General features: G+C 39.6%; 1 protein-coding gene across 1 annotated transcript in view; it reads left to right on the forward strand.

Annotated features, from left to right (window-relative positions):
• Positions 1-3,406: 3,406 nt before the first annotated feature.
• LOC131243347 (protein NUCLEOLAR COMPLEX ASSOCIATED 4) overlaps positions 3,407-26,926 on the forward strand; it is a 72,637-nt gene continuing 49,117 nt past the window's right edge. Inside the window, exons 1-7 of the mRNA XM_058242644.1 lie at positions 3,407-3,827; positions 5,304-5,396; positions 5,987-6,060; positions 7,125-7,186; positions 7,370-7,421; positions 14,202-14,305; positions 18,995-19,083. Of these exons, the coding sequence (XP_058098627.1) occupies positions 3,453-3,827; positions 5,304-5,396; positions 5,987-6,060; positions 7,125-7,186; positions 7,370-7,421; positions 14,202-14,305; positions 18,995-19,083 (849 nt within the window). The 5' untranslated portion in view covers positions 3,407-3,452. The remainder of the gene's footprint in view (positions 3,828-5,303; positions 5,397-5,986; positions 6,061-7,124; positions 7,187-7,369; positions 7,422-14,201; positions 14,306-18,994; positions 19,084-26,926) is intronic.

Here is a 26,926-nt window from a genome sequence, read left to right on the forward strand (position 1 = left end):
TATGTTGTATGGCAAATAAACATCACGGTAGCCCTAGAAAAGTTCCAATAGTGAGTTCACGGTCACTAAAGTCCTAGATTTACCTTCTTTTCAGGTTCATACCCTAAAAATGATATTCTAAAATGGATGGATGGCTCAGGATAAAGCACATATATCATGATGGGGCTCTCTCTAGCTAGGTCGCGGTGGGGTAGTACTAATCTGCCCCCAAATTGATTTTATTTTTCCATTTAACCTGTTTGCTTAATCATATAAAGGGAAGGCACGAATATTAGTATGATATGAAACTTTTGTTAACAAAACGGATCGATAGAATGAAACCTGTACATTACAGTGCCTAAGCCCCAGCTTGTGCCGAGCTCGGATAAGTAGTAGCAGCACGCAATCTCCATCATTTCTACATGCGGGAGGTAGTTAATTTCCTGTTGACCTTGAGATGTCCAGAAAGTTAAAGTCAACGGTGAAAATCCACAGTCGATTGTGTAAGCATAATGGGGGTAGCAGAATGTGAAGTCCATGGTCAACTGTGAAAATCTACGGTTGAACATGAACTAGGTGAATTTGACTGAGTACTGGGTAAATTTTACCGAGTACTCGGTAATTTTGGCTAAGTACAGTCGACCCTGAGATGTCTAGAGAGTCACGGTTGACCGCATAAGCCCAGTGAGGAACCACAATGTGAAGTCCACAATCGACTGTGAAAACCTACGGTTGAACGTGAAATGAACACCGAGTCATGGTTGTTTGGCGGAGTACTGGGTGAATTCCACTTGTCAATTTCATTATGAAAGAACACATTCATTCTTCATTCTTACCTCCCACAACCATCGTTCTAGTGAAACACGATTTCAAGAATAAAAAAAAGAGTGCGGTGAAGTGAAACACAATTTCAAAATATAACCTTGAGAAAGATTGTAAAAAATAATTTTAAACAAAATCCAAAAGATTCTAAATTTATTAATGCGACCAGTTTGAAACAATGAGCAAAACTCTGAGAAAGATTGCAAATGTAAAATGATAATAACCAGAGATTAGTTGAAGATTTCAGGTAGAAAAATGATGAAAATAATGAGTTTTTGAGTATAGCCAAAAGAAATAAAGATAACTAAAAAAACAAGAGTATTTTTGCCTTAAAAAAGTTAACCTGCACAGTGCAAATTTAAAAGCAGAAAGTAAAGGGTTAAAGGTTTAGAAAGACTGTTCAGTTAAAAGTAAAATTTATAGAGAAAAATTTCTCTTTTAATTTCTTGTTACTTGTAAGGCTTGACTAGGGGTGAAATGGGCAGAGCCATGTAGGGTGTTAATGGGACAGGCTTGGGCCTGGAACATTAGATTTTTGAGTAGGTCCAGCCCAACAGCATGGCCTGGCTCAAAATGGTTCAAAATCCCCGCAGAGACCTACACCAGGCCTAGCCCGTTGACAGCCTTTTAGCCACCCAGTCCAGCAAATCCAGGGCTTCGCCCGTAAACTTGGCGTGATGGCCTGGCTCAAAATGGTTCAAAATCCCTGCAGAGACCTACACCAGGCCTAGCCCGTTGACAGCCTTTCAGCCACCCAGTCCTGCAAATCCAGGGCTTCGCCCGTAAACTTGGCCCTAGTGCTGTTCAAAGCCTGAAATCTAGACCAGATGCTAAGCCCGGTGCTTAATGATGAGTGGCCTAGCCCGGCAGGTCATTGTTGTGACGGTTAATTATAGCCATTGGATCAAAACTGTTTAATTATAATCATATGTTCATGATTATAATTAATACGTGTTAATACTCCCTATCAAGTCATATGTATAGTTTAATTATAGCCATTGGATCAAAACTGTTTAATTATAATCATATTTTCATGATCCAAACCATTATATATATATATATATATATATATATATAATTTATTGTGGATGGACGGGATCACAAAGGAGGACTCGTGAAATAAGGCCATAAAGAACCCTTGATGGCTATGTTCACTGCCTAAGTAAACAGGAATTGTACAGTTGGTGAATGTTAAATCCAATTAAACCCAATGACTTGCATGACGGGCTGAATTAGGTGCTACACCCACCAGGACCTAACTAAAGACAGGACGGTGCTGTCAGAGGATTGGTGGAGCCCACCTCCATGTAGATGTTTTGTTCGTGTCTTTCATTCATTTTGACGTATTAGTTCAAGCCATGAGCCCCAGAAAAAAATGGATTGAAGGCTCAACGGACAACATCATGAGAAAGAGGGGATTGAAAGCTTGAAAACTTAGGGCCTGTTTAAGAGCCTGGATTTAAAACCCCCTAAATTTGAAATCTCTTGTTGTGTTTGGCATGAATCAACTTTAATCCAAAAGTATCTATTCATATTATATTTATAGGGGTTTGAATTTAATTACTAAATCAACTTTAATATATTTAATTAGTGAACTTATATAATTTTCAACACAATGACTATAATAAGCCCGTTGAAATATATGCTTTGCTAAAAAATAAAGAAATTTCAAGTCACGACAGGCCACAAGCACAAGATATGTCCAAGTGATTGACCAATGATTTTTAACTGCTAATTTACATGGACAATGTTTGGATAGTGCTGATCATCGTATTAAAGTAATTATAGTGATACAATTGATAATTTAATTATTTCGAGGATATCATTAGTGGGCCATGTGTCCAATAAGTTAATAGTCCAGTGATACACATGTTACACATGCAACTATGGAAATGATTTTAGATGTAAGCCAAGGTCTTACCTTGGATTTGAAACCATTGGATTTGAAACCTCTAATTACTTCATGGTGCCAAATAACAATGTGATTTGAAATCCCTCCAATCCTAGTGCTAAACAACCCCTTATTGTGGGGGCACATAAGTTTCGGATCAAGCTGATATTGATGCTTTCCCTTAGTATAGGTGTATGTACCTTGTGAATTGATTGGATGCCAAACAAACATCTCCACTGGCCTTACTAAGTTTTCAAGAGTATGAATTCAATCATACTACTTCCCGTGGTACATCTAGCCCTTTCTTTTTTTGCTCATGCCCTAAAATGACATGTCAAAGTGAATGGACGGTGTGGATAAAACATATATATCATATCGGGCCCATAGATCCCTTGACAGACCGTCCGTCTCCCCCTAAATCTAGGGCGTAGTACCCAATCCGCGCCCGCGTATAACTAAGATACAATCTAAAATCATATTGATGAACAATCCTAACCAGTGTCCATAATATATTTTTCAATTTTAACCGTCCAATAAATATCTAGCGATCTAATATTCACGCAACCAGATAAGAGCAAAATGGTACGCATAGTTTGGATGGTTTAGATTACTTCTACACTGCGTCTGCCATTTCTCGGCAATTTGTAACTGCCGGCGTATCATCCATCACACACTACCAGAGTATTTTTCCCCTATATATACCGTTCGTTTTCAGTTTGATAAAACCCTTCTTTTTCCCTCCAAACTCCAAAACCCCTCAATGGCGTCTTCGACTCCCCAAACCAAGCAGAAGAAGAAGATGAAGAAAGAAAAATCCTACTCTCTCCAAGACCTCAAAACCTTAGGGCACCAGCTCCTCTCTTCAAGATCCCACATCAACAACGCTCCAATCCTACTCTCATTCATATCTCCTTCTTCCCCTCGCGAACACGCCCTAGAATCCCTCCTCTCCCTCCAGTCTTTCTTCGTCCCTCTTCTCTCCGACCTCCCTCCATCATCTTCCAAGGCTTTCGCTTCCGCCAAGAAAGACGACCCCGAGTCCGTCTACAGAGCGTGGCTCCGTTCGAAGTTCGATCAGTTCGTGAACTCCCTCATCGATCTCTCCATATGTTCTGAATCGGAAGAAGCTCTAAGGGTAAGAAATCTCTTCGAGTCGTATGGCTGTGTTTGGATGCACAGTGAATTGAATTGTGATTTGTTGGTTTAATTGAGTGGAAATGATAAAGGTCGATGGTGTGTCGTAGTGTTTGTAACGAAGAAGTTGTGCTTGAATAGGATCATTACATCTCTTTTTCCACGTCCAACTTGAAAGCAATGTAGTTGTGATCTGGGCTTTAGCCATTAATCTGGGTCATCCTCAAATGATCCAAGCAGTTTATATGATGAGTCTCACTTTATACGGTGGAAAGACATCAAATAAAGTTCTATTTTGGATTGTTTAACCCTACGATAATCATCTTTGTACAAATCAAATAAAGTTTTCTTCAGTTTGAATGTTAATGGTCACAATAACCTTTTTACAAATCAAAGGGTTGAAATCATCTTTCTGAGAGTTTTTCAGTGATCCCCATCCAAGGGGAGTCCTAACAAATAAATGGTTTGGGGCTTTGGGCCATCGGGAAAACCCAAATCCAATTGCTGGAGTCCCCCGAATTATCTTGCAATACGTTGGGGTGTATTCCAGCAAACCTTTACAATGTGAATGCCAAGGGAGTAAGTTCCAATTTGGTTATTTCCAATTTGTTAGACTAATTGTTGCAATTCAGTTTGATAGTGCATCACAATACACCCTCAGTGTCTGTCTCATGCTTTGTCTTTACACTACTTGCGTCACGTTTGGATATATGGCTGGTGTCTAAGAGATCTGGACTGCGTATCGGGTGAACCTTACTATCGATGTGCTGTGTCTCAGGCCCAATAGGTGTTCCTAATTGTTCAATTCGAGCATTTAATGTTGACTGTTAGTCATTTTCTTTTTTTTTTCAGGCTTGCCACAACGTACCAAGTTGTGTGACTGATGTGGCATACATTGAGCCAATCTAGACTGTCCAAATCACAAGACCCATTCTGGATGGATAACATCCCAAAAATGACACTGACTGGATGATCCTGACTGTCCAATTGGTGTACATCAAGTAGATAATTCATGAGAAGATGAATAGCACTCGAGTTCAAATGGAAATTCTTACAGTTCTGTTCGTCCGAATGGTGTGATTTTGGGCCGTGCTTTGTCTAGAACACCCCATCCACAATAGGGCTTATGAGATGGTCTTGATTTTCCTGCTCGTTGGATGCCATTTGTAGTGTGGATGAGCTGAAATTCTGTAATAATTGTGGCAAAAACACATTGCTTGTTGTCTCTCTCTTTTTTTTTGAAGACCAACTCTTGTTGTCTTTATAGATGTCCCTTTTTTTTGGTCGATTCTAATGGTCTAGGTCCTGATTTTAAGGCCTTGATACCTCCATGGTCCTGCCCTAGAGCACCCTCCATCACTTACACGTGCAACATTTACAAGCATGTCTCAAGTAGGCCGTGCAAAACTTGAATAATTTGAACGATGTTTTGTGTTGAATGTCTGTTGATTTCACGTTCATTGGAAGTTGTGGTTAGGATGTTTCATTGGATGCAATAATGGAGTTCGTGAAGCTGGGGAAAGGGGGAACATTTCAGTCAGCCACTTATCACAAGCTCCTTCGTAGCATGGTAAGTCATGTTTCAAAATCCATCTTAAAATTCTGAGTACTATATATATATATATATATATATATATATATATATATTGGCTTGTAGAACGAATTCAGTTGGTAGCCACACTTTTTTTTTTTAATTTTAATTAAAAAAATCTTCTCCTCATTTTATGAGGGTGACTCTATCAAAATTTAAGGAAAAAAACCCCTCAATTTGAATGAAGAGGTTGAAGAAGCCAGGATGCTTTTTTTTTTTTTCCTTAAAGGTTGGCACTCTTTCCCTGGGACTTGCATTTTCTAGATGCTCTGTTTTATAAAATAAGCTTTTTATTTTTATTTTTATTTTTTTATTTCTTATATTTCTGCACCCATCTTCATCATATTGTTATGCTGATAACTATACTCACAGCATCCACCTTTAACTTGTTGCTGCTTTGGTAACTATACCAGATGACACTCCATTGTTCACTAGTACATATAGCACATGGACTGCATAAAACCTGGGAGCCTAATCTTTTGATGTACATATCTGTAGAGAAATGTGTTGTTTGCGGCTTACTGTTTATAGCGGCATTCCAATTGCTTATGATCCTTTATTTATGGCAGGTCTATTCAACATCTTCTGATGATTTTCTACTAGATCTGCTTGTGTTGAAGTTTTTCAACTACATGGATATTTGGTATGGCCTATTATGTATTTCCTGCATTAGAGTGAATTGCTTCTGTTATAGCCACTGCATCTTATCTTGTCCATTTTTGTGTAATCTTATGTGCATTGTGCATTTTCATTTTTCCATGCTAATGCCACACCGAATCACAATGGTCAAGAGAGTACTTCACTTTTGCCTTTGACAAACCAGCATCTGCTACATTTCCTTCCTTTTGGGAGTGAATAAAGGAGATTGAGAGTCTCCCTAACTTCCTACAGGACCTGTCCATCTTGCAATCTCAAAGGGTTAATTTATCGTGGATGCCCGCTTCGTGACATTTGTTGAGTACTCTTCAATAATTGTTGGCGATGCTAAAAACATTTCAGCTCCATCTCCACCCGCCAGGCCGTTCCCCAAGCTCATTGGACTCGGCGGTTCCAGTTGGCTACATGAATACTTGGTCCCTCATCCCTTTGTCGTCCCTTATGATTACCTATACCAGTTAGACTGGGGTTTCCTTTAGAACTCCCATCGAAGTTGAGTTTCGAAATGCCTTTAGCAAGGGGAGGCCACATTGTGTTTAACCTAGTCACTCCTTGTAAGTCCTCGATAACTTCCATCCACACTGAACTCGTCTTGTGTCACCCTAGAAAATTCCTCGTGCACAAACGCCCATAGCATAGTCCTACCATCCACTCTCTCCGCCACCTCACCAATTTTTTCTGATTTGTTTTTCAAAGCTCTATCTCTGTTCCTTCTGAAGGGATCACTAGATGGCTGGAAAAGATAATCTCCAAAGGAGCTTCCTTTTTTTTTTTTCCTGATATAAATCCAATATTCCATGCCTCAAGCAACTTTGCCATTAATGAAAGGCATCGCCCATGATGCCTCAAAATGATTAACCACAGAACTCCCTTGGTCAACATACATTGTATTAAGAGATGATCCACACATTCCCCATCTTGCTCGTTAATTAATCATTTCCATTGCCACTGATGGTTCGTATTACCAGTTCATGTTGCTGCTAATTGACAATAGATGCTGGATCAGGATATTTGTTTTGATTTTCTTTTAAATTTCTTTACTTTGTGCAGTTACTTCACATATATTAGCCTTGAAAAGCTTTCCAGGAATTTTGAGGCCACAAATATTGCTGGTAGTTTCTACACCGTGGCTTTTGCAGTTCCTTCTGGCAGTGTTTATTATTAGAACTTGTGTAGTAGCCAATAGTTTAAGATCATATCATTTGCTTCTTGTTTATAAGCATCATGAGTTCAGTCCTTGAAGGTGTCTTTTGAGTTTAAGACTACTTATTCATTTTTTTTTAAAAATTTATCAGACAACAAAAATGTGAGATCTAACGATGATGGGGAGCATGTTTCAGGGTCAAGGTCAGTCCTCCTATATGAAGTTCTCTTTCCCTTCCCTCATTCCTCCTCTCTCACTACCTATCCCCTCTTTTCTTTTCTTTTCTTTCTGTTTTTTTTTTTTTTTTAAAAATTATTATTATTATTTACGTTTTACATGTTTTTTAAAATTGTTTTCAGACAAAATGAATATTTTTTTATGCCTCTGCTTACTATTGTATAATGCAGTGAATGTCATAGTGGCCTTTGCCTTGACCTAAATTCTCAGTTTCACCCTCTAGAAACCTAGTTTGACTTGTGTCATTTTCGTTGTGTGCTGAAAATTCAGATTATGAGAAAGTCACTTTGCTAGAATTTTCTGTTGCATGAAAATAATGTTTTTCCATTTCTAGCAATACAATAATCAATGCAAAAAGGTTTTCAATGTATTTGTTAGATTGAAATTTATGGTATATGAGAAATGACTACTCTATTTGTTTGTTGTGAATTTTTGCCCAATGAATGCTTAATGTCTATCGTGTTGGTGTTTGAAAGGAAGTCAGAATTAAATCCTATCAATATTTTGGTGGGAAGTTCCGTAATGTCCCGATTGCCTCTAATGAAGCATTCTAAAGTTGGAGATAGCCCGCTTTTATTTGTCTTGTCAATCATGGAATTTGGGGTGGTTGTCATACATTCTATAGTTCCTACCTTAAAAGTCTGGTTATTTTGCCCATGGGTTATTTTCTCCCTTGATTTGTGAATCCATGCATCTGGAACTAGATTTTCACTACTTGGTTTTGCTGTCTTATTATATTAACCTTCCATCATGAATGCCACGTGACTACGTGAGTTGGTCGTGAAGTACTTCTGGTTTTGATAGTTTCATGAATTGGTCTTTCATGGCCCCAAATGCTTGCCACTTTTGCAAATTGATCTTGATGCTTGGCTGATTGGAAGATCTTATTATTGTACGATATTAATTGTTTTAAACCTTGTAGTTTGATTCGTAAACATTATTCAATGTGATGCTTTATTTTAGATGTATCTTATATATATATGATTTATCACAAAACATTATTTATCAATCACCATAGTCGTCGTAGTTGTCGCCGCCGCCGCCGCCATTGCCATGAAACTTGCCCTCATCATCATTCTTGACATCATGATCATTATCATCGCCATCAAACTCGCATATTAGATTCATGATCTCCATCTTTTGATTATCATGATGCAACGTGCAACTCAAATGAAGCAACAATGGATGTGGAAAGAACCGAAGCAATACAAGTCGAATCACTACTGAAATTGAAGCATCACCCCAAAGTTAATCTAAAACAGGATTAAGAAAAAAACAAACTAGACTTTATTTGTTCATTTATATTGCTTCCTAAAGGAATCCAACACAATATAATTTTACCAAAGCAAAAGAGATCTAATATAATCCTAGCCATCAATATTCCTAATCCTAACCATCCATTTTAATAAAATATTAAAAAAAATATCATTGCCTTTCAAAAAAAGAATTACTGAATGTCCCTTAATCCCATCAAAACTAGATGACCCTTATCGATCATATCTCAATTCATGTCAAACCCATGACTAGAGCTATACACAAATGAGTTGGCTCGGTTAAATCGCTCGAATTGACTTGGATAAGCTCGACTTGACTTGCTCGAAACTGGGTTTGGGCCGAATCGAGTTGTATTTTTTAGCTCGATTTTTTTTTTAATTTTTTTTTTTGAGTTGAGTCTGAGCTTGACTCGACTTGGATCGGTCCATAACTCGAGCTCGGCTCGGATCGGTTTGACTTGGCTTGCTCGGTCAGTTGATATAAATATCAACTTAAAGAAAACCCTACCCCCTTTTCACTTCTCTTAGTCCGAACGAGCGCCCCAACCCCACAACCCCCAAACCCTCCCCCCTCTCTCTGCCCAAGCCACTTGTCTGCTTGTCCGCCCATCCTAGCCTCTGGTCCGACTTCCAAGCTCGTCCGTCACTACCTTGCTCGTCCTCTTTTGCTGTCCTAGCCTTTGGTCTAAGTTTAGCTCGTCACTGCCTTGCCCGTCCATCCTGTAAACAATTGAACCCTCTCCCATTTTTCATTGTATTTGGGCTGTCGAGCTGGCCATTGCAGCCCTGCCGGACACTGTCCATGTCTACCCATATATATATATATATGTATAATGGTCTCCTGTGCACGTACTGCAGGAGACCTTTGTGCGCACCAAGCTAATGTAGTGGGAGTGAGTAGGCTTGGAGTGGGCTCTACGGTGATGTGTTGGTGAAATTCACTCTGACCATTAAATTTTTATATATATATATATATATATATTAATTTAATGGCAGGTCCAAAGAACAGATAGATTCATGATTCAGGTGGACCATATCAAGAGAAACACTGGGAGAAGGATATGCCTACCGTTGAATTTTTGTAGGGCCACATTGACTTTTATATAAAATCTACTCTAACCATTAGATGCCTCATGAAAATATATGCACAGGGATCAAATTTAGACCTTTATGTGATTTATGTGGGCCATACCAAGCCAAACAATTTAGACGGTGGGCGTTCCCTTCATTGTTTCCGCTTATCCGCTTATATAGTCCAATTAAATTATGAATGTGGGTGAATTTTTAACCCTATTGATAAATTATTGTCACACATCTTATTATTAGAGTGGATTTCACACACACATTAAGATGGCCCCATCCTGTTGGCATGCTGCAGCAAGACAGGCAGGTTCCATGCCGGGGAGCAGATTAGGTGAGATCCGGGACTGACCCAAGACGATGCCACCCTTACCGTGGGCCCACCTTGATGTATGTATTCTATATCCACTTCGTCCATCCATTTTCCCAATCATTTTATGATATTATCCAAAAAATGAAGATATCCAATTATCAGGTAGAGCATAACATAGGAAAAGGTGGTGATTGAAGGCCTTAACATTAAAAAATTTCTTAGGGCGCACCTTAATGATTCTGTAGTGTTTATTTTCCATCCAATCTCTTGATAAGGTCAAATTAGCCTGGATAAAGGGAAAAAACAAACATCAGCTTGATCCAAAACTTTAGTGGCCCATTAATGGTCAATCACCTCTCTTTTCTATGGTATGGTCCACTTGATAATTGGATCTGCTTCATTTTTGTGATAATGCCCTAATATGATCTGAAAAAACGGATGGACAGATGTGACATAAAATAATCCAGCAAAACAGATGAACAATATAGATAAAACACATATGTTATAATGAGGTTCACATAACACTTTTAGTACTCACCAGCAGGAGGTAGCTGCTGGAAGAGTCAGCATGCACAAGGACGTGAACAGGCGGGCAAGGCAGGGAGAGGTGGGCCCACCTATTGTATATGTGAAATCCACTTTGATCATGAGATGCATGACATAAATTTAACCATAGTGCTAAAAGCTCACCCGCATACACAATTCAGGTGGGCCATATGAGTGGAAATAGTGCATGATGCGTCCACCATTCAGATTGTTTCACTTGTATGGCCCCACATAAATCCAGGATGGGCATGAATTTCTGTCCTCGTGAATGTATTTCTAGTAGGTAGGTAATGGTTTGAGTGGATTTCACATAAATATCACAGTTGGCCCTGTAAAAATTTAACGGTAGACATCCTTCTACTGCTGTTTCTCTTGGTATGGCCCACCTGAATTACAAATCTGTTTATTCTTTTTAACCTACAGTTAAATTACTATCAAGAACCTAATGGTCGGAGTGGATTTCACAACACATCACCATAAAGCCCACCCCAAGCCTACTCACTCCCACTCCATTAGCTTGGAGATCTCCTGTGGTACGGTGTGCAGGAGGCAAGAATATAAGGATAGGCAAGTTGGGACATCGGTGATAGGCAAGTTGGGACATCGGTGAAGCCAGAAAAGGGGAAATCCCTCAGCGAGCGTGGAAGTTAAATTTCAATGATGCCTCCTCATTCAATGTGCATCCATCTGGTCGTGTGGATTGAAATTACACAGGGGCTCAAATGTTAACATGAAATATGCATTCTCTGGTTTTGTAGGAAGGTGATCATACATATGTGAGGGTTAAGGCCAAAGCATTCCATAACAGTTACGGTTGCCATAATGGCCACTGATGTTACCATTACATTATGGGGCGTTACAGCCCCCGCCTTTTTTTTTTTTTTTTTTGTGGAAAAACATATTTCGGCCCCGTAACAGACTGTTACAACCGTTATGCGACCATTACTGGGCTGTTACAGGTCTTTTTTTTTTTTCTTGTGATGGCCGTTATGATCCCATAATGCATAATGGTACTACCATTAACTTTATGTAACTGTTTTGTAATACCTTGGTTACTGCTCACTTGTGGCTGAGGGGATTTCCATTTTTTTTTTTTCTGTTGGGTGTCCAAGAAGCTGGAAAAATGTGAAGGTTGGCCTTATTTTACAGGAGCTGGTACATTACTTTGAAGTGAAGCATCTCGTTTTCTAATGTGGCTGCAAAACAGCCTTGATAAGCATGGGATTCTACGGGCCAATATTGTACTGGCATCCTAATCCATTGCTGTAATTTTCTCTGTAATTTTTCTTCTCTTTGATAAGATTGCGTTCCTATTAAAAAGAAAAGAAAAGAAGGGTGAATCCACCTGCTAGGTGTGAAAGTTAAACTTTGACGATATGTCAATAACTCATATTAGAAAGTTGGTGCATCTGATGGTGACATGCTTTTTAGAGCAATTAATTTTCTCTTCTTAGGGGAACATGCATTGGAGATTCTAAGGAAGTTGAGATCCAGGCTATTAGAGAATGTTAAAAGCTCTTCAGTGTCCTCTGGTCTGTTTATTGTAGAAGGTCATATCAATGCCTTCAACTGGGCCTTGTCTAATTATGTGGAACCTTGGGGATTTTCTTTTCCTAGCGAATGAGATTGGGGATCTTGTTTCAGATTTACAGTCATAGTTCATGAGTGTGGAATGTGGAATGGATAGTCAATGCTTTTTGTACATGCAAGGAGGCTGAATTGGGAGCTGGGGAACTAACCCATTCTCTTTTGTACGTGCAAGGGGGCTGAATTGAGAGCTGGGGAGCTAACCCTTTCTCTCTGCGTGTGTGCGTGTGGTAGGCGGTGTGGGGTATTGAGCTTTCAGAACTTCTCTGGGAATAGGTTGTCCTTGTTAGTCTTTTTTTTTTTTTGTTCCACAAAAAAAGAAGTGCCTGGGCTATTTGGCAGATAGCGTTAATTAGTGGTATGAGTATCCATATTGTGGGCCATTTTCTCCTTCTGATTTCTTCTTGGATTTCCTAGTTCTCATGCTTGTTTTATTTTCTTTACTATTCTGCTTGTTTATATTTTACTTGTTTTTCCTTTTCCTAGTGAACCCATTTATTTTTTAAAATGAAGGGTTGTGGTTTTCTTGGCTGGATCTCTATTGAACATTTCCCACTGTTGCGGCTCACAACTTTGATGTCTCAATTTGATCTGAGCGTATCTATATTGTTGGTGTAAAAAAAAGACGGAGGAGGGAGGGAGATCTATTTGCTTTTATTTTGAATGAAAATTGGTTGCTGATCAAATCAATTACAGCAAACCCCAGGATAACTCAATTTAATTCATGAAAATCATGTCATAGGTCCATACGTTTGCTTTATGGTGTATTATATATAAGCCTCAAGTAAACTCAGGGATCTTCTTGATATAGAAAATCATTTCATAGGTCTGTACTTTTGTTTTATGGTGTATCTATAGGTCTCAATTAAAATTCAGGGATCTTCTTGATATAGTCCATGCGAGAATCGTACTCCATGCGAGAATCGTACTGGATCATATATGTTGCCAAATTCAATCTAAATTATTTTTATTTTTATTTTTTGAATGGCAACGAAAAATTGTTAACAGTACACCACTTGAAAGAGGTAAAAACAAAAACTAAAAAAGAATCGCTAGCAACGATGATGAGAGGGTATCTAAGGCCGCTACCAAGCATTAAATTAACTTGTATAAAATGAAGATAACAAACTAAACATGGAAAGCTAAAAGAAAGAGTCCAAAACCTAGTAAATATACAATCCAAGGGCTGTGTGGTTTGTACAAAACCCTAAAAACTTTATGTTCTGATGGCCCTAGAATAGCGTACAGTTGACTTGTGGTCTCAACGGTTCAACCAGTCGATGATTGGGCCTTAGTTGCATTAACCTTGTACCCAGGTGCCACCCCCATTTCAAATCGCACCTCAGGCTTGCACTCCCAAACCTATTCCTGCTTCTAGCTGTTTGAACTTGATAACATTTTTAAACAGACGCTTCCCTGCTCCTACACTGATATCTGCTGCTGCTTCCTGCCATGTTTTGGGCAAATATAATCTGGGACATCCGGTTGGATTTGTGGGTCCAAATCTTCCATAAGGACCTTTGATCTGGTCCTGATTGTCAGTAAGTTCAATCTGAACGCTTGATGTGGTCCATATTTATAATCGGGATCCTTTGGATGGCCTCGGTCAGCATTCGGGCCCATTTTGGGACACTGTTTTGTTGATATGGAGTACTGGATGCACGAAGAAGTGTAGTCAATTTGGTTGAGTTCCGTTTGAATTACTGGTTTTCGAAATATTATGTAACATTCTTGCTGCCTTTAGTGGTTCATCAAACTTTTGAATTGAGAGTGGTTGTATTTGTGTTGCCCTTTCACTCTTTGATGTCATTTACATATCACAACCATTTCCTTCCTATCCGAGAAAGTATATATTCTCATTGCATTGTGCCTTTAGTCTGCCAAAATATTTTCTTTGGAAACAAAAGCTGCTGCACTGCTTATATGATATCATATTCCTTTTGAAGCAGCGCAGAGCTTGCTATTCATAAGATGTACAATATTCTATCACGCATTCCTCCACTTGAAGGCGAGGATGGGAAACCAAATCATGAGATGTGGAGTCAGTTAGGTGAGCTCTCTTTTCTTGGTTGTGTTTGTGAAGGTCGGATGCGCGCGTGCGTGTGTATTGTTTATATTTATATTTACACGTGTATTTATATTCACATGTGTCATCCTTGCAAGCCCTTCTTCCTTCTCTCAATTTGGGTGTTTTTCTCTTAATTATTGATGAAACAATTCTTATCTAGTTACTTGTTTCATGCATGTAATACTTCTGCATTTTACTGTGTATCACTTTTATGTTTCTTTATTAAATTTTGCTGTGACTGATGATGGAAATCCTAGTAATTGAAGGTGTCTCATTTGACATTTCGTTTATAGTTATTATCCATCTAAATCTAGAATGATTGGGTACCTTTATGGAATATAATATGGTGAATAGCATCCATGCGTATGCAACTTATTTGGGTATATTGAACTTAGATATGATGATAACAGATATAAAAAATCAATTTGAAATATTCCTCTTCTTTACATTGTTCTTTTTTATTTTTCCATCAAAGTTTGAAATCGTTTTTGTTCATAATAATAATAATAATAATATTATTATTATTATTATTTTTTTTTGTGGGGTTAACTTGTTAGTACACACCCAAGTCAGTACACACACCCTGATCCATAGCTCAATTGGTAGACTGAGTGGAGATACCTCGTTTCACCACTTGAGGTCTTGGTATCGATCCCTAGGGTGTGTTCATAATATAATATCCCATTCACCATTTTTTTTTTTTTGGGAATCTTTTTGATCAATACAGTAAGATGATAAGAAATTCCCTCTAAACGTATGACAGTACCTAAATGAATTGACGATCTGATTCTCTCTTTGGATGATTTATCGTCGTACGTACTTTTGAATATTGAAAGAATTGTCTAACACAATGTGAATCTGGTTTTAATCAAGCATGGTAGTGTTCAGATTGCTCGTTTGGGGTGATGGATGGATAATTGGTCAGCAGCGAACATCAATAAATTTTCCTTTGTTGGCCTATGGATGTTATGCTTCCTACACATGTGGGTGGAAGTGTTCTTTTTTAATGACCTCTTTTCTTCGTGGGGCATATGGCTTCCCTGACAGTCAGATGCAACCACTGTTTTAAATATCGACGATATCGGCCGATATATCCCACGATATATCTTGTATCCCACCAGTGCGATACGAAACGCACAAGTAGTGTGATATATCCCAAATGTTCGATCGAGTGAGCATTTTCGAATTTTGATGCTCTTATTTTCTATAATTCATGTTAAATTAGTGTCAAACTGTTACAAATTCATGATTTTTCATGCTCTGATTGGGAGCTTCGATTTCGAGATTTGGAGGAGATGGGCCGAGTTGCGAAAAATTGAAAAAAAATCAAAAATTTCCAATTTCTCGTAAATCGTTTGCATTCTTTATGTTCAAACATCACATAAACGATGTTTGTAACCCAATCTAGTGTTTCTTCTTTTGCTTTTGAATGTATTGTTTGTGTTTCCACATGTCTTCTTACATTTATAAATTATATGAATAGACATTGAATATACTTGCATCAGTTGAGTTAGACAACGCATAGATTAGGACCCCATACAAAGAAAACCTATTATGTGTACTTGTTTTTTGTAATGTTTTGATTTATAAGTGTGTATTGATGTCTTTTTTAACAATCACCGAAGTTTCATCGAAAAATCCAACCAATTTCCCAATGTTTCCCCATGTTTCCAACAACAGCGATACATTACACGATACAACCGATATATCCTATGTGATAACCGATACGTATCCGTATCCCAAGAATGTGATATGTAATGTGATACCAATATTTCGAACACTGGATTCAATAGATAATGGGCATAGGGCATTGCTATTTTTATCTTGTCTGCTAGTTGTGGCAGAAAATAATAGAGAAAGCAAGGAAGATCATAAGGGTAATTTACAACTAAAATTAATGAAAGAAGAATATACCAGTGGCATTTAATCCACGAAGTGTTATACATTGCTCAGTCTGTGCATACTGTACTAGTCAGGTTTTCAATTCATACAACTGAAGCCCTTTTTTAAGTGATTCAAACCCTTGATATTATGGGCTGCTCATTAGATGAACTGGTGGAGACAGAGTAGTTGTGTGGGTGATCCAGGGTTCAATCCTTGATAATGTTACCTTTCCGAAAAAAAAAACAGGTATTGTAATTTCTGGGCATTGCAATTGCTGACAATTAAGATTTCTCCATTTGGCTAACGCCCTGCAGTAGGGCATTGTGATTCCTAGAATTGTGATATGTGTTTGGCTAGCTTACGAAGTGGAAATCATAAGTGTACTAGTGTTTTGTTTATTATTTGAGAAGCATCCAAATCGAAAGAAAAGGTGTGGCCCACCAATTCACGTGATCAAACTCAAATTTTAACTACTAATTGTGCATTGTGTGATCAAAATTATGAGTAGCTTGATGTTGACCATATTTGTGAAATTTGCGCACATGTAGTGCATGAGCATAAATGACTGGATAAAAGCTTAAGAATCAACCGTGTCCACGAGGATGGTTATGAATTGACTTATACTTAACCTGGTGGATGATCATGAAATACTGGTACCCAGACATGATCCACTTTACCGTAGGTTTGCTCCCTATAGGTGAGGGTTCAATTCCCCCCCTTGGCTTTACCTGATACATATGGTTGTGGGTGATTGCCTGTATCTGTAGGGATTAGTCTCACTTCAAAAAGAGGTGGGGACACCCTGTGTCTTAAAAAAAAAAAAAATAAAATCAAGCAGGCCTCATATTATTAAAATGCCAACTAGCATTTGGTCCTTCCTATACCACTATGACTGTTCTATGGGTTTCCGAATCTAGGCTATTTAAGAAATATTCAGGGTCAGGACAGTGTGGAACAAAGTGGAATCGTCTCATCCAGTCTACAATGTGCTATCTACACTCAAATAGGTAAAACATAATCTGAAAATTTGGAACATTGAGGTTTTTGGTAACATTTTTGAGCAGATAAAGCTAGCGGAGCAATTGGCAGGCGAGCTTGAGGATCAGATTCAATCTTCATCAGGGTCGAACGAACATTCAGCCATCTTGCAGCAACAAATCAACCAAAATACAGGCTGCTACCTTCAATGCACATCTGTCAAATTTGCCAGCCATAATTCAACGGTATGCTCGCTATAGGCTATGACGAAGAATATAAATGGCAGACCCATTAGTAGCCTACTTACAGACGCAAGAAGAGGCCAAGGACAAAAATACAGGTGTTTGCTTCATGAACGAGCCAAGGTCATAAGACAAAGTGATTGGAACATGGCAGCCCACATGATCAGTGAACTAGAGATGGATAGTTAGATCAAGCAACAGTCTCCATTCAATGCATTATGTTCAAAGTTTCAAATCATGTTGAAGAAGACGTCTGGATGCATACCCATATAAGAGTTGGTCCATCATGTACGCACGTGGGATCTATTGGTCAAGTGCACCACCAGCCGGACTGGAGGTCCAGATCGATGAACATGGCCATCTGGTTACAATTTGCATTAGCACACTATTGCCATGATATCCTCTGAGATACATAGCAGGAGGCATGGGAACTTGGTGGGAATTCTCTTGAAAATCCATCATTTATTCGGAGATTTGAATTGCCATCTTTTTCGGGTATTCGGATGCCTAATCGGCATCCTAATTTCTAGCTATTGTGATTCCCTGTATCCCCCAAATGTTGGGGCTTTTCCGATGGTGGGTATTTGAATTTTGGGGCATCATAATTCTGCCAATCGAAATGACCCTAACAGTTCCCTTTCTGCCGATAGAAGGGCAAGTATTCTCTAGCTAGGATCTTCCAATCCGGGGAATTTTTGGTGCATTGGTCATTGACAACGACTCCCATTGTATCAACGTTTTGGACCACTGAACCATGGGCACCACTTCTACATCTCTCAGCTTAAGCGTATAATAGCTCTTTGGTCCAGTAAAGCTTTGCTAAAGTTTGTAGGATTTACGTGCATTGGGCCATCCACTTCAACTCCTATCATATCGGCATTTTGAATTACTGAACCATTGCTCCCTACTCATGCTGTTATTCAAACCAAAAAACTGAACATTATGCACAAATCTATTGGCCTGAGCACTGTTTAATACCTCTTTGGTCCACCAAAGCATCACAAGCTTTGCAGGATTAGAAAATAACCTCAATCTTGTCATTGCTGGGATTTTGGAGATGTCACTTTCCCTCTCTTGGCCTCCCATATGCACTTGGAAGCAAATTGTATTGCATACTGGACCATATACTTGCACTCTAAGAGTAAATCCTTGTGTTTTTGTGCTTGCTAGTTGGTGGATGCTGGTGGTTGTTGTTAGTAAATCCTTTTGTATTTGTGCTTGCTCGTTGGTGGATGCAGGTGGTTGTTGTTAGTAATTCCTATTTTCTTTACGTATGCTTGTTCTTGACAAGTTGATCTTTCAATTTGTATTTATCAATGGTTTATACTATTTCACTTCCTATATCTTATATTCTTTCCATCAAAGCCATTATTGTGTAGCTTGTCAGAAGGTCAATTTAAGGCGTATGTAGTTAGTTCCAAGTGTGATGTTTCCAGCATTTGCTCCAGCACGACTTTCAGTTCATGCTCATATGTTGTCCCTTTACTGTGTTTGCCAGTTTTGTATTATATTGTTTGTTCTGCAGTTCGCTCAGCTTCTAACTTCTTTCATTATTAAATGAATTTAGGATTTTCATCCAAAAAAGCAGACCACAAGACGTCTTTTGGATCTTTGCTTGTAGAGGATGGGGCAGAGAAATTGAAGTGTAACAGTGAGGTGAACTTATAGCATGCTTAACCTTCACTTCCATCCTGAATTCAGGACACATTTGAGACAACTTCATCCATATTAAATGGCTTGTTGCTAGTTGCTACCCAGGACTTCAATATGTGTTTTTTCCCCTAGTTTCAACCATTCTATGGGGATGCTTCTTTAGTTACACGGTCATAAATCTGCAATACACTGCACTTCCATCCTGAATTCAGGACACATTTGAGACAACTTCATCCATATTAAATGGCTTGTTGCTACTCAGGACTTCAATATGCATTTTTTCCCCTAGTTTCAACAGTTCTATGGGGTTGCTTCTTTAGTTACAGGGTCATAAATCTGCAATATACTGAAACTCTTTATCTATTCCTTTCATGTGTTGACATAAATAAATAACAATGTGCAATACGTATTTACACAAACAGTTAGCAGAAAATAATTAACATAAAGTTCTATTATTTCTTGAAGGGTTCCCCTCAAAGCTATAATGCCTACTCAAGCATTGAAAGTTATCCTTGTGGTGGAGTCAAGTTTCTCTTGGTTGTCTTTACTGAGAAAATCCACAGAGCTGACTTCAATGTAACATTGATTATGAATGTAGATGATATCAGTATTCCAAAAAAGGAAAAAAAGAAAAAAGAAAAAAAAGAAGACAGTATGTAGATGATAGCTGAAGACTATTGAAGATCTTCTGAAATTTGTTTGTCCTAAAATACCCCTAGGATAAGCAAATAAAGATATAAGATTACTAAAAGACCCCTAACTAAGTCAAAAAACGCGCAAATAACATAAGTATGGGAAAGTTTGGGCGCTCGGTCTTATTTCTCCAATCTTCCTTCACATGTGTCTTCCCTAAGTGGGGTCTTCTATATGTCCAATCACATGTAAAAGGTCTTCAGCTCCTCAATATTCGCCTATCCACAAGGACGACACTTGTGGTTGGCGCTTTCTTCGTTGGTACACCTTGAATGCACCTGTGTCCGCATCACTAATTGTGAATTGTGTGACCAAAATTATGAGTAGCTTGATGTTGATCACATTTGTGAAATTTGCGCACATGTAGTGCATGAGCATAAATGACTGGATAAAAGCTTAAGAATCAACCGTGTCCACAAGGATGGTTATGAATTGACTTATCCTTAACCTGGTGGATGATCATGAAATACTGGTACCCAAACATGATCCACATTATATATTGGTGGTTATAATCAAGCGGGCCTCCGACTTTACCGTAGGTTTGCTCCCTATAGGTGAGGGTTCAATTCCCCTCCTTGGCTTTACCCGATGGACATGGTTGTGGGTGATTGCCTATATCTGCAGGGATTAGTCTCACTTCAAAAAGAGGTGGGGACACCCCGTGTCTTAAAAAAAAAATAAAAAAAAAATCAAGCAGGCCTCATATTATTAAAATGCCAACTAGCATTTGGTCCTTCCTATACCACTGTGATTGTTCTACGGGTTTCCGAATCTAGGCTATTTAAGAAATATTTAGGGTCAGGACAGTGTGGAACAAAGTGGAATCGTCTCATCCAGTCTACAATGTGCTATCTACACTCAAATAGGTAAAACATAATCTGAAAATTTGGAACATTGAGGTTTTTGGTAACATTTTTGAGCAGATAAAGCTAGCGGAGCAATTGGCAGGCGAGCTTGAGGATCAGATTCAATCTTCATCAGGGTCGAACGAACATTCAGCCATCTTGCAGCAACAAATCAACGAAAATACTGCCAGGTTAGCATCCTTGGAGATAATGCAGGAAATCTTTTGGAAACAGAAATCGAGGGTGGACTGGCTGTCGGAGGGAGACAAGAACACAAGGTTCTTTCATGCCTCGATGATGGAACGACAAAGGAGAGCTCTTATTAGTCGAGTGGAATTGGGTTCGGGGCAGATTGTGGAAAACCAAGCAGAATTAAAGGCAGTAGCGGTGGATCATTTTCAGCAATTTTTTAGTGCCAATTCTTGTCAGATTGACCAGGATCTGCTACAATGTATTCCTCAGTTGGTTGAGCAGGCCCATAATGACCAGTTGCTGCAGATCCCGTCGATGCTGGAGGTTCGAACAACAGTCTTTTCCATCCCAAAGGACAGCGCGGCGGGGCCAGATGGATTTTCAGCCAGTTTTTTTCAGACCTGCTGGGACGTGGTGGGTCTCGACATACATAGGGCGATTCCTTTTTCTTTCAAGGAGGGAATATTCCAAGGTTAGTTTTGGCTACTATTATCTGCTTAATTTCGAAATCAGCTGCGCCTAAGCAGTTCTCGGAATACCGCCCTATCAGTTTGTGTACTTGTCTGTATAAAATTTTTGCGAAGATTGTAGTTTGAAACAGGAGGCTTAGCCAGATTCTGCCTCTATTGATATCGTCGGAACAGGGGGCCTTCGTTCAGGGGCGTTCGATAGGGGAAAATATTGCATTATCTCAAGAGTTGTTCTGGGAATTAAACAGATTGGTACGCGGGGGAAACATTGTCTTGAAATTAGATATGGACAAAGCTTATGACAGGGTAAACTGGGACTTTTTGAAGCAGGTTCTGGACCGGTTTGGTTTCAGCAGAAGTTGGGTAGAGATGGTAGAAAAATGTTGGGCGAATTGTTGGTTTTCCGTTCTTATAAATGGAGAGATGGCATGTTTTTTCAAATCCTCAAGAGGTCTTAGGCAGGGAGACTTGATTTCTCCAAGCTTGTTTATTCTTTCTCCTGAGGCTCTTAGTAGGGGGCTCAAAAGCCTGTTCTATAGTCAGATTTGCCGGCCTTTTGCTGTGTCTAGAGGATGCCCATTGATCTCGCATTTGCTATATGCTGACGATACGCTAATTTTCACCAATGGAAGCAAATCCACGCCGATTCGGCTGAAGAAATTCCTCGACTCCTTCCAAGCATCCTCGAAACAAACTATCAATCTAAGGAAAAGCTCCTTCTTCTGCTCAAAAAAGCTTCCCGGTGCAAGAATTAGGATGATTGAGGCTATCCTCGGTTTCGGTAATTCGTCATCAGCGCTAACTTATCTGGGTGTTCCATTGGCAGACGGAAGAATCAAAGCAAGTGAATTTAAGCCGTTGGTAGATAGGGTTGTCGGTCGTATTAATGGGTGGAAAGCCTGTATTTTATCCCAGGCAGGGAGAGTGGTTCTCGTGAAGAATGTCCTAGCAAGTATTCCAGTTCATACTATGGCGGCGGTACATATTCCTTCTCAGGTGCTAAAATTAATTGAGAAGCAGATGGCGAATTTTTTCTGGGGCTGGTCAGAAGGAAAAATAAAGTGTTACTGGAAAAATTGGCACTCGCTAGCAACGCTAAAAACCGAGGGGGGTATTGGTTTTAGAAAACTTGAAGACATTATGAAAGCTTTTCGAATTAAAATGGCATGGTCAATGAAATTTGGACAGGAGGATAATGTGTGGAAATGTTACATGGTGGCCAAGTATCATCAGGATTTGTCGCAAGGGGTAATAGATCGAATGAGGCGGATGTCTTCTCCTTTGTAGAAAAGAATCAGGGAACTCATTCCTCTGGTGGAATCCCGAGTTCAATGGCATATAGGGGCCGGTAATTGTAATTTCTGGCAGACGAATTGGACAGGCCTAGGACCTCTTGCGCAGTTGGTTGAAGTAGAGGTGCCAGAAGGGTTGCAAGATATTCAGGTGTGTCAGGTGATCGGCCCAAGTGGTCCTCTTCCCCCGTCAGCGGTGTTCCCTATTCTTCCTCAGAGAGTAATTGAGCATATTTTTCAGGTAGGTTATTGTACCTCCGAGGGCGCTGACACTCCTTTCTGGCCATTCACATCTTCTGGGGATTTCTCAGTTAAATCTGCGTGGTCTCTGAGCAGGGACCAAGGGCCGGGTCGGAGTTGGACTAGATGGGTTTGGCATGCTACTCTGCCACCAAAAATCTCCCTACTTGTCTGGAAGGTTCTCCAAAATGCGGTCCCGGTTGACAGTGCGGTGCAATCCAGAGGTGTACAGCTTGCTTCCAGGTGTGTTTGCTGTTCCAGTCATGTTTCCCAGCCCCACGACATTGAGACTCCGCTTCATCTGTTTGTCAACAACAGCGTCGCACATACTGTATGGCGAACAATGGGCAGATGGTTAAGCATTAACGTTATGGCAGCGTTATTGATTGAGGCCCGACTCGTTCAGTGGTGGGTGGCGGTCTCTTCTAAGCGAAACAAATAGGTATGTCATATGCTTATTCCTTGCATTGCAATTTGGGAGATATGGATAGCACGAAATGGTGTGGTATTTGACGGGGTGCAGGTTTCCTCGGATCGAATCCTGGCCAAAATTAGGTGGTGGGATGCTCTTCTATCCAGCCCCCACATTGATGGTGGCGCACCTGGACCAGGGCGGACTGAAAATTCAAGGATAAATGTTGTCGAGCCTCCTGTCTCTCGAGAAATTGGTCATGCAGTTCTGATTAGATGGGAGCGGCCAACGCCTGGATGGGTGAAAATCAATGTTGATGGCTCGTCTAGAGGTAATCCGGGCAACGCAGGTGGTGGTGGAATATGTAGAGGGGAGGCGGGCAATTTTCTTTTCGGTTTTTATGCAGGTTATGGGGTCGGCACGAACACGGTTGCAGAATTGCGTGCAGTGCATGACGGACTTACTCTCGGAATCCACAGGGGCTACAACCAAATTATTATTGAATCTGATTCAAACCTGGTGGTTGATCTGCTCAATGGAGAAGCAACGCCGGGTTGGAAATGGAAGATGTGGTTACATAGGATTCACCAGTTGTAGCGAAGAGTCCGAATCAGATTTGTGCATGCTATGCTGCGGGAAGGGAACACGCCAGCAGATTATATGGCAAGGTTAGGGAGTGCTTCTCAATCTTCCGCCTCCTTCGAACGTCAGGTGGAGCTTCCTCACCAGGTTAGAGGCTCTATCTTTCTGGATAAAGTTGGATTGGGCTCTATTAGGATAGTCTGATTCCCTTGCAGATAGCTTTTTGTAATTAATACGTGCTTTCATGGATGGCCCCCTGTTTTATGTAAAGGGGTACCTCAGATGTACAGCTGATGTTTTTTTGATATGGAAACAATCTTTTGAAAAACAAAAAAAAGGGTCCATAAACTACAGTTTCCTGGGCCATGTTGAGTGCGTCCCTGATCATTGCATGAATACACTGTTGCTGATCATCAGTTTTACACCATGTCCCATCAGATCAATCTTCAATCAATTTTGACCATCCAAAATACAGGCTGCTACCTTCAATGCACATCTGTCAAATTTGCCAGCCATAATTCAACGGTATGCTTGCTATAGGCTATGATGAAGAATATAAATGGCAGACCCATTAGTAGCCTACTTACAGACGCAAGAAGAGGCCAAGGACAAAAATACAGGTGTTTGCTTCATGAACGAGCCAAGGTCATAAGACAAAGTGATTGGAACATGGCAGCCCACATGATCAGTGAACTAGAGATGGATAGTTAGATCAAGCAACAGTCTCCAATCAATGCATAATGTTCAAAGTTTCAAAGCATGTTGAAGAAGACGTCTGGATGCATACCCATATAAGAGTTGGTCCATCATGTACGCACGTGGGATCTATTGGTCAAGTGCACCACCGGCCGGACTGGAGGTCCAGATAGATGAACATGGCCATCTGGTTACAATTTGCAATAGCACACTATTGCCATGATATCGTCTGAGATACATAGCAGGAGGCATGGGAACTTGGTGGGAATTCTCTTGAAAATCCATCATTTATTCGGAGATTTGAATTGCCATCTTTTTCGGGTATTCGGATGCCTAATCGGCATCCTAATTTCTAGCTATTGTGATTCCCTGTATCCCCCAAATGTTGGGGCTCTTCTGATGGTGTGTATTTGAATTTTGGGGCATCATAATTCTGCCAATCGAAATGACCCTAACAGTTCCCTTTCTGCCGATAGAAGGGCAAGTATTCTCTAGCTAGGATCTTCCAATCCGGGGAATTTTTGGTGCATGGGTCATTGACAACGACTCCCATTGTATCAACATTTTGGACCACTGAACCATGGGCACCACTTCTACATGTCTCAGCTTAAGCGTATAATAGCTCTTTGGTCTAGTAAAACTTTGCTAAAGTTTGTAGGATTTACGTGCATTGGGCCATCCACTTCGACTCCTATCATATCGGCATTTTGAATTACTGAACCATTGCTCCCTACTCATGCTGTTATTCAAACCAAAAAACTGAACATTATGCACAAATCTATTGGCCTGAGCACTGTTTAATACCTCTTTGGTCCACCAAAGCATCACAAGCTTTGCAGGATTAGAAAATAACCTCAATCTTGTCATTGCTGGGATTTTGGAGAAGTCACTTTCCCTCTCTTGGCCTCCCATATGCACTTGGAAGCAAATTGTATTGCATACTGGACCATATACTTGCACTCAGAGTAAATCCTTGTGTTTTTGTGCTTGCTAGTTGGTGGATGCTGGTGGTTGTTGTTAGTAAATCCTTTTGTATTTGTGCTTGCTTGTTGGTGGATGCAGGTGGTTGTTGTTAGTAATTCCTATTTTCTTTACGTATGCTTGTTCTTGACATGTTGATCTTTCAATTTGTATTTATCAATGGTTTATTCTATTTCACTTCCTATATCTTATATTCCTTCCATCAAAGCCATTATTGTGTAGCTTGTCAGAAGGTCAATTTAAGGCGTATGTGGTTAGTTCCAAGTGTGATGTTTCCAGCATTTGCTCCAGCACGACTTTCAGTTCATACTCATATGTTGTCCCTTTACTGTGTTCGCCAGTTTTGTATTATATTGTTTGTTCTGCAGTTCACTCAGCTTCTAACTTCTTTCATTATTAAATGAATTTAGGATTTTCATCCAAAAAAGCAGACCACAAGACGTCTTTTGGATCTTTGCTTGTAGAGGACGGGCCAGAGAAATTGAAGTGTAACAGTGAGGTGAACTTATAGCATGCTTAACCTTCACTTCCATCCTGAATTCAGGACACATTTGAGACAACTTCATCCATATTAAATGGCTTGTTGCTAGTTGCTACCCAGGACTTCAATATGCGTTTTTTCCCCTAGTTTCAACCGTTCTATGGGGATGCTTCTTTAGTTACAGGGTTATAAATCTGCAATATAGTGCACTTCCATCCTGAATTCAGGACACATTTGAGGCAACTTCATCCATATTAAATGGCTTGTTGCTACTCAGGACTTCAATATGCGTTTTTTCCCCTAGTTTCAACAGTTCTATGGGGATGCTTCTTTAGTTACAGGGTCATAAATCTGCAATATACTGAAACTCTTTATCTATTCCTTTCATGTGTTGACATAAATAAATAACAATGTGCAATACGTATTTACACAAACAGTTAGCAGAAAATAATTAACATAAAGTTCTATTATTTCTTGAAGGGTTCCCATCAAAGCTATAATGCCTACTCAAGCATTGAAAGTTATCCTTGTGGTGGAGTCAAGTTTCTCTTGGTTGTCTTTACTGAGAAAATCCACAGAGCTGACTTCAATATAACATTGATTATGAATGTAGATGATATCAGTATTCCAAAAAAGGAAAAAAAGAAAAAAGAAAAAAAAGAAGACAGTACGTAGATGATAGCTGAAGACTATTGAAGATCTTCTGAAATTTGTTTGTCCAGAAATTTTCAACTGTCGAAGCTGCCATCTCTCTTTCCTATGCTTCTACACTTTACCTTGTAATAGTTTTCGGTTCAAGGTTTATACACGGTTCAAGGTTCCTTGATGAATATATAGAATAGCTTGAAGATTCCAGTCAACATCTCTCAATGCTATTGACATTGTGCTTCAGCTCGTGCAAACTTTAGGTCATCATTTAAATGCACATTTTGAAAGGTTTTGTGCAGTTAAGAGAGGCATGA

Source organism: Magnolia sinica, chromosome 4 (genome assembly GCF_029962835.1).
Source record: "Magnolia sinica isolate HGM2019 chromosome 4, MsV1, whole genome shotgun sequence".
NCBI classification, from domain to species: domain Eukaryota; kingdom Viridiplantae; phylum Streptophyta; class Magnoliopsida; order Magnoliales; family Magnoliaceae; genus Magnolia; species Magnolia sinica.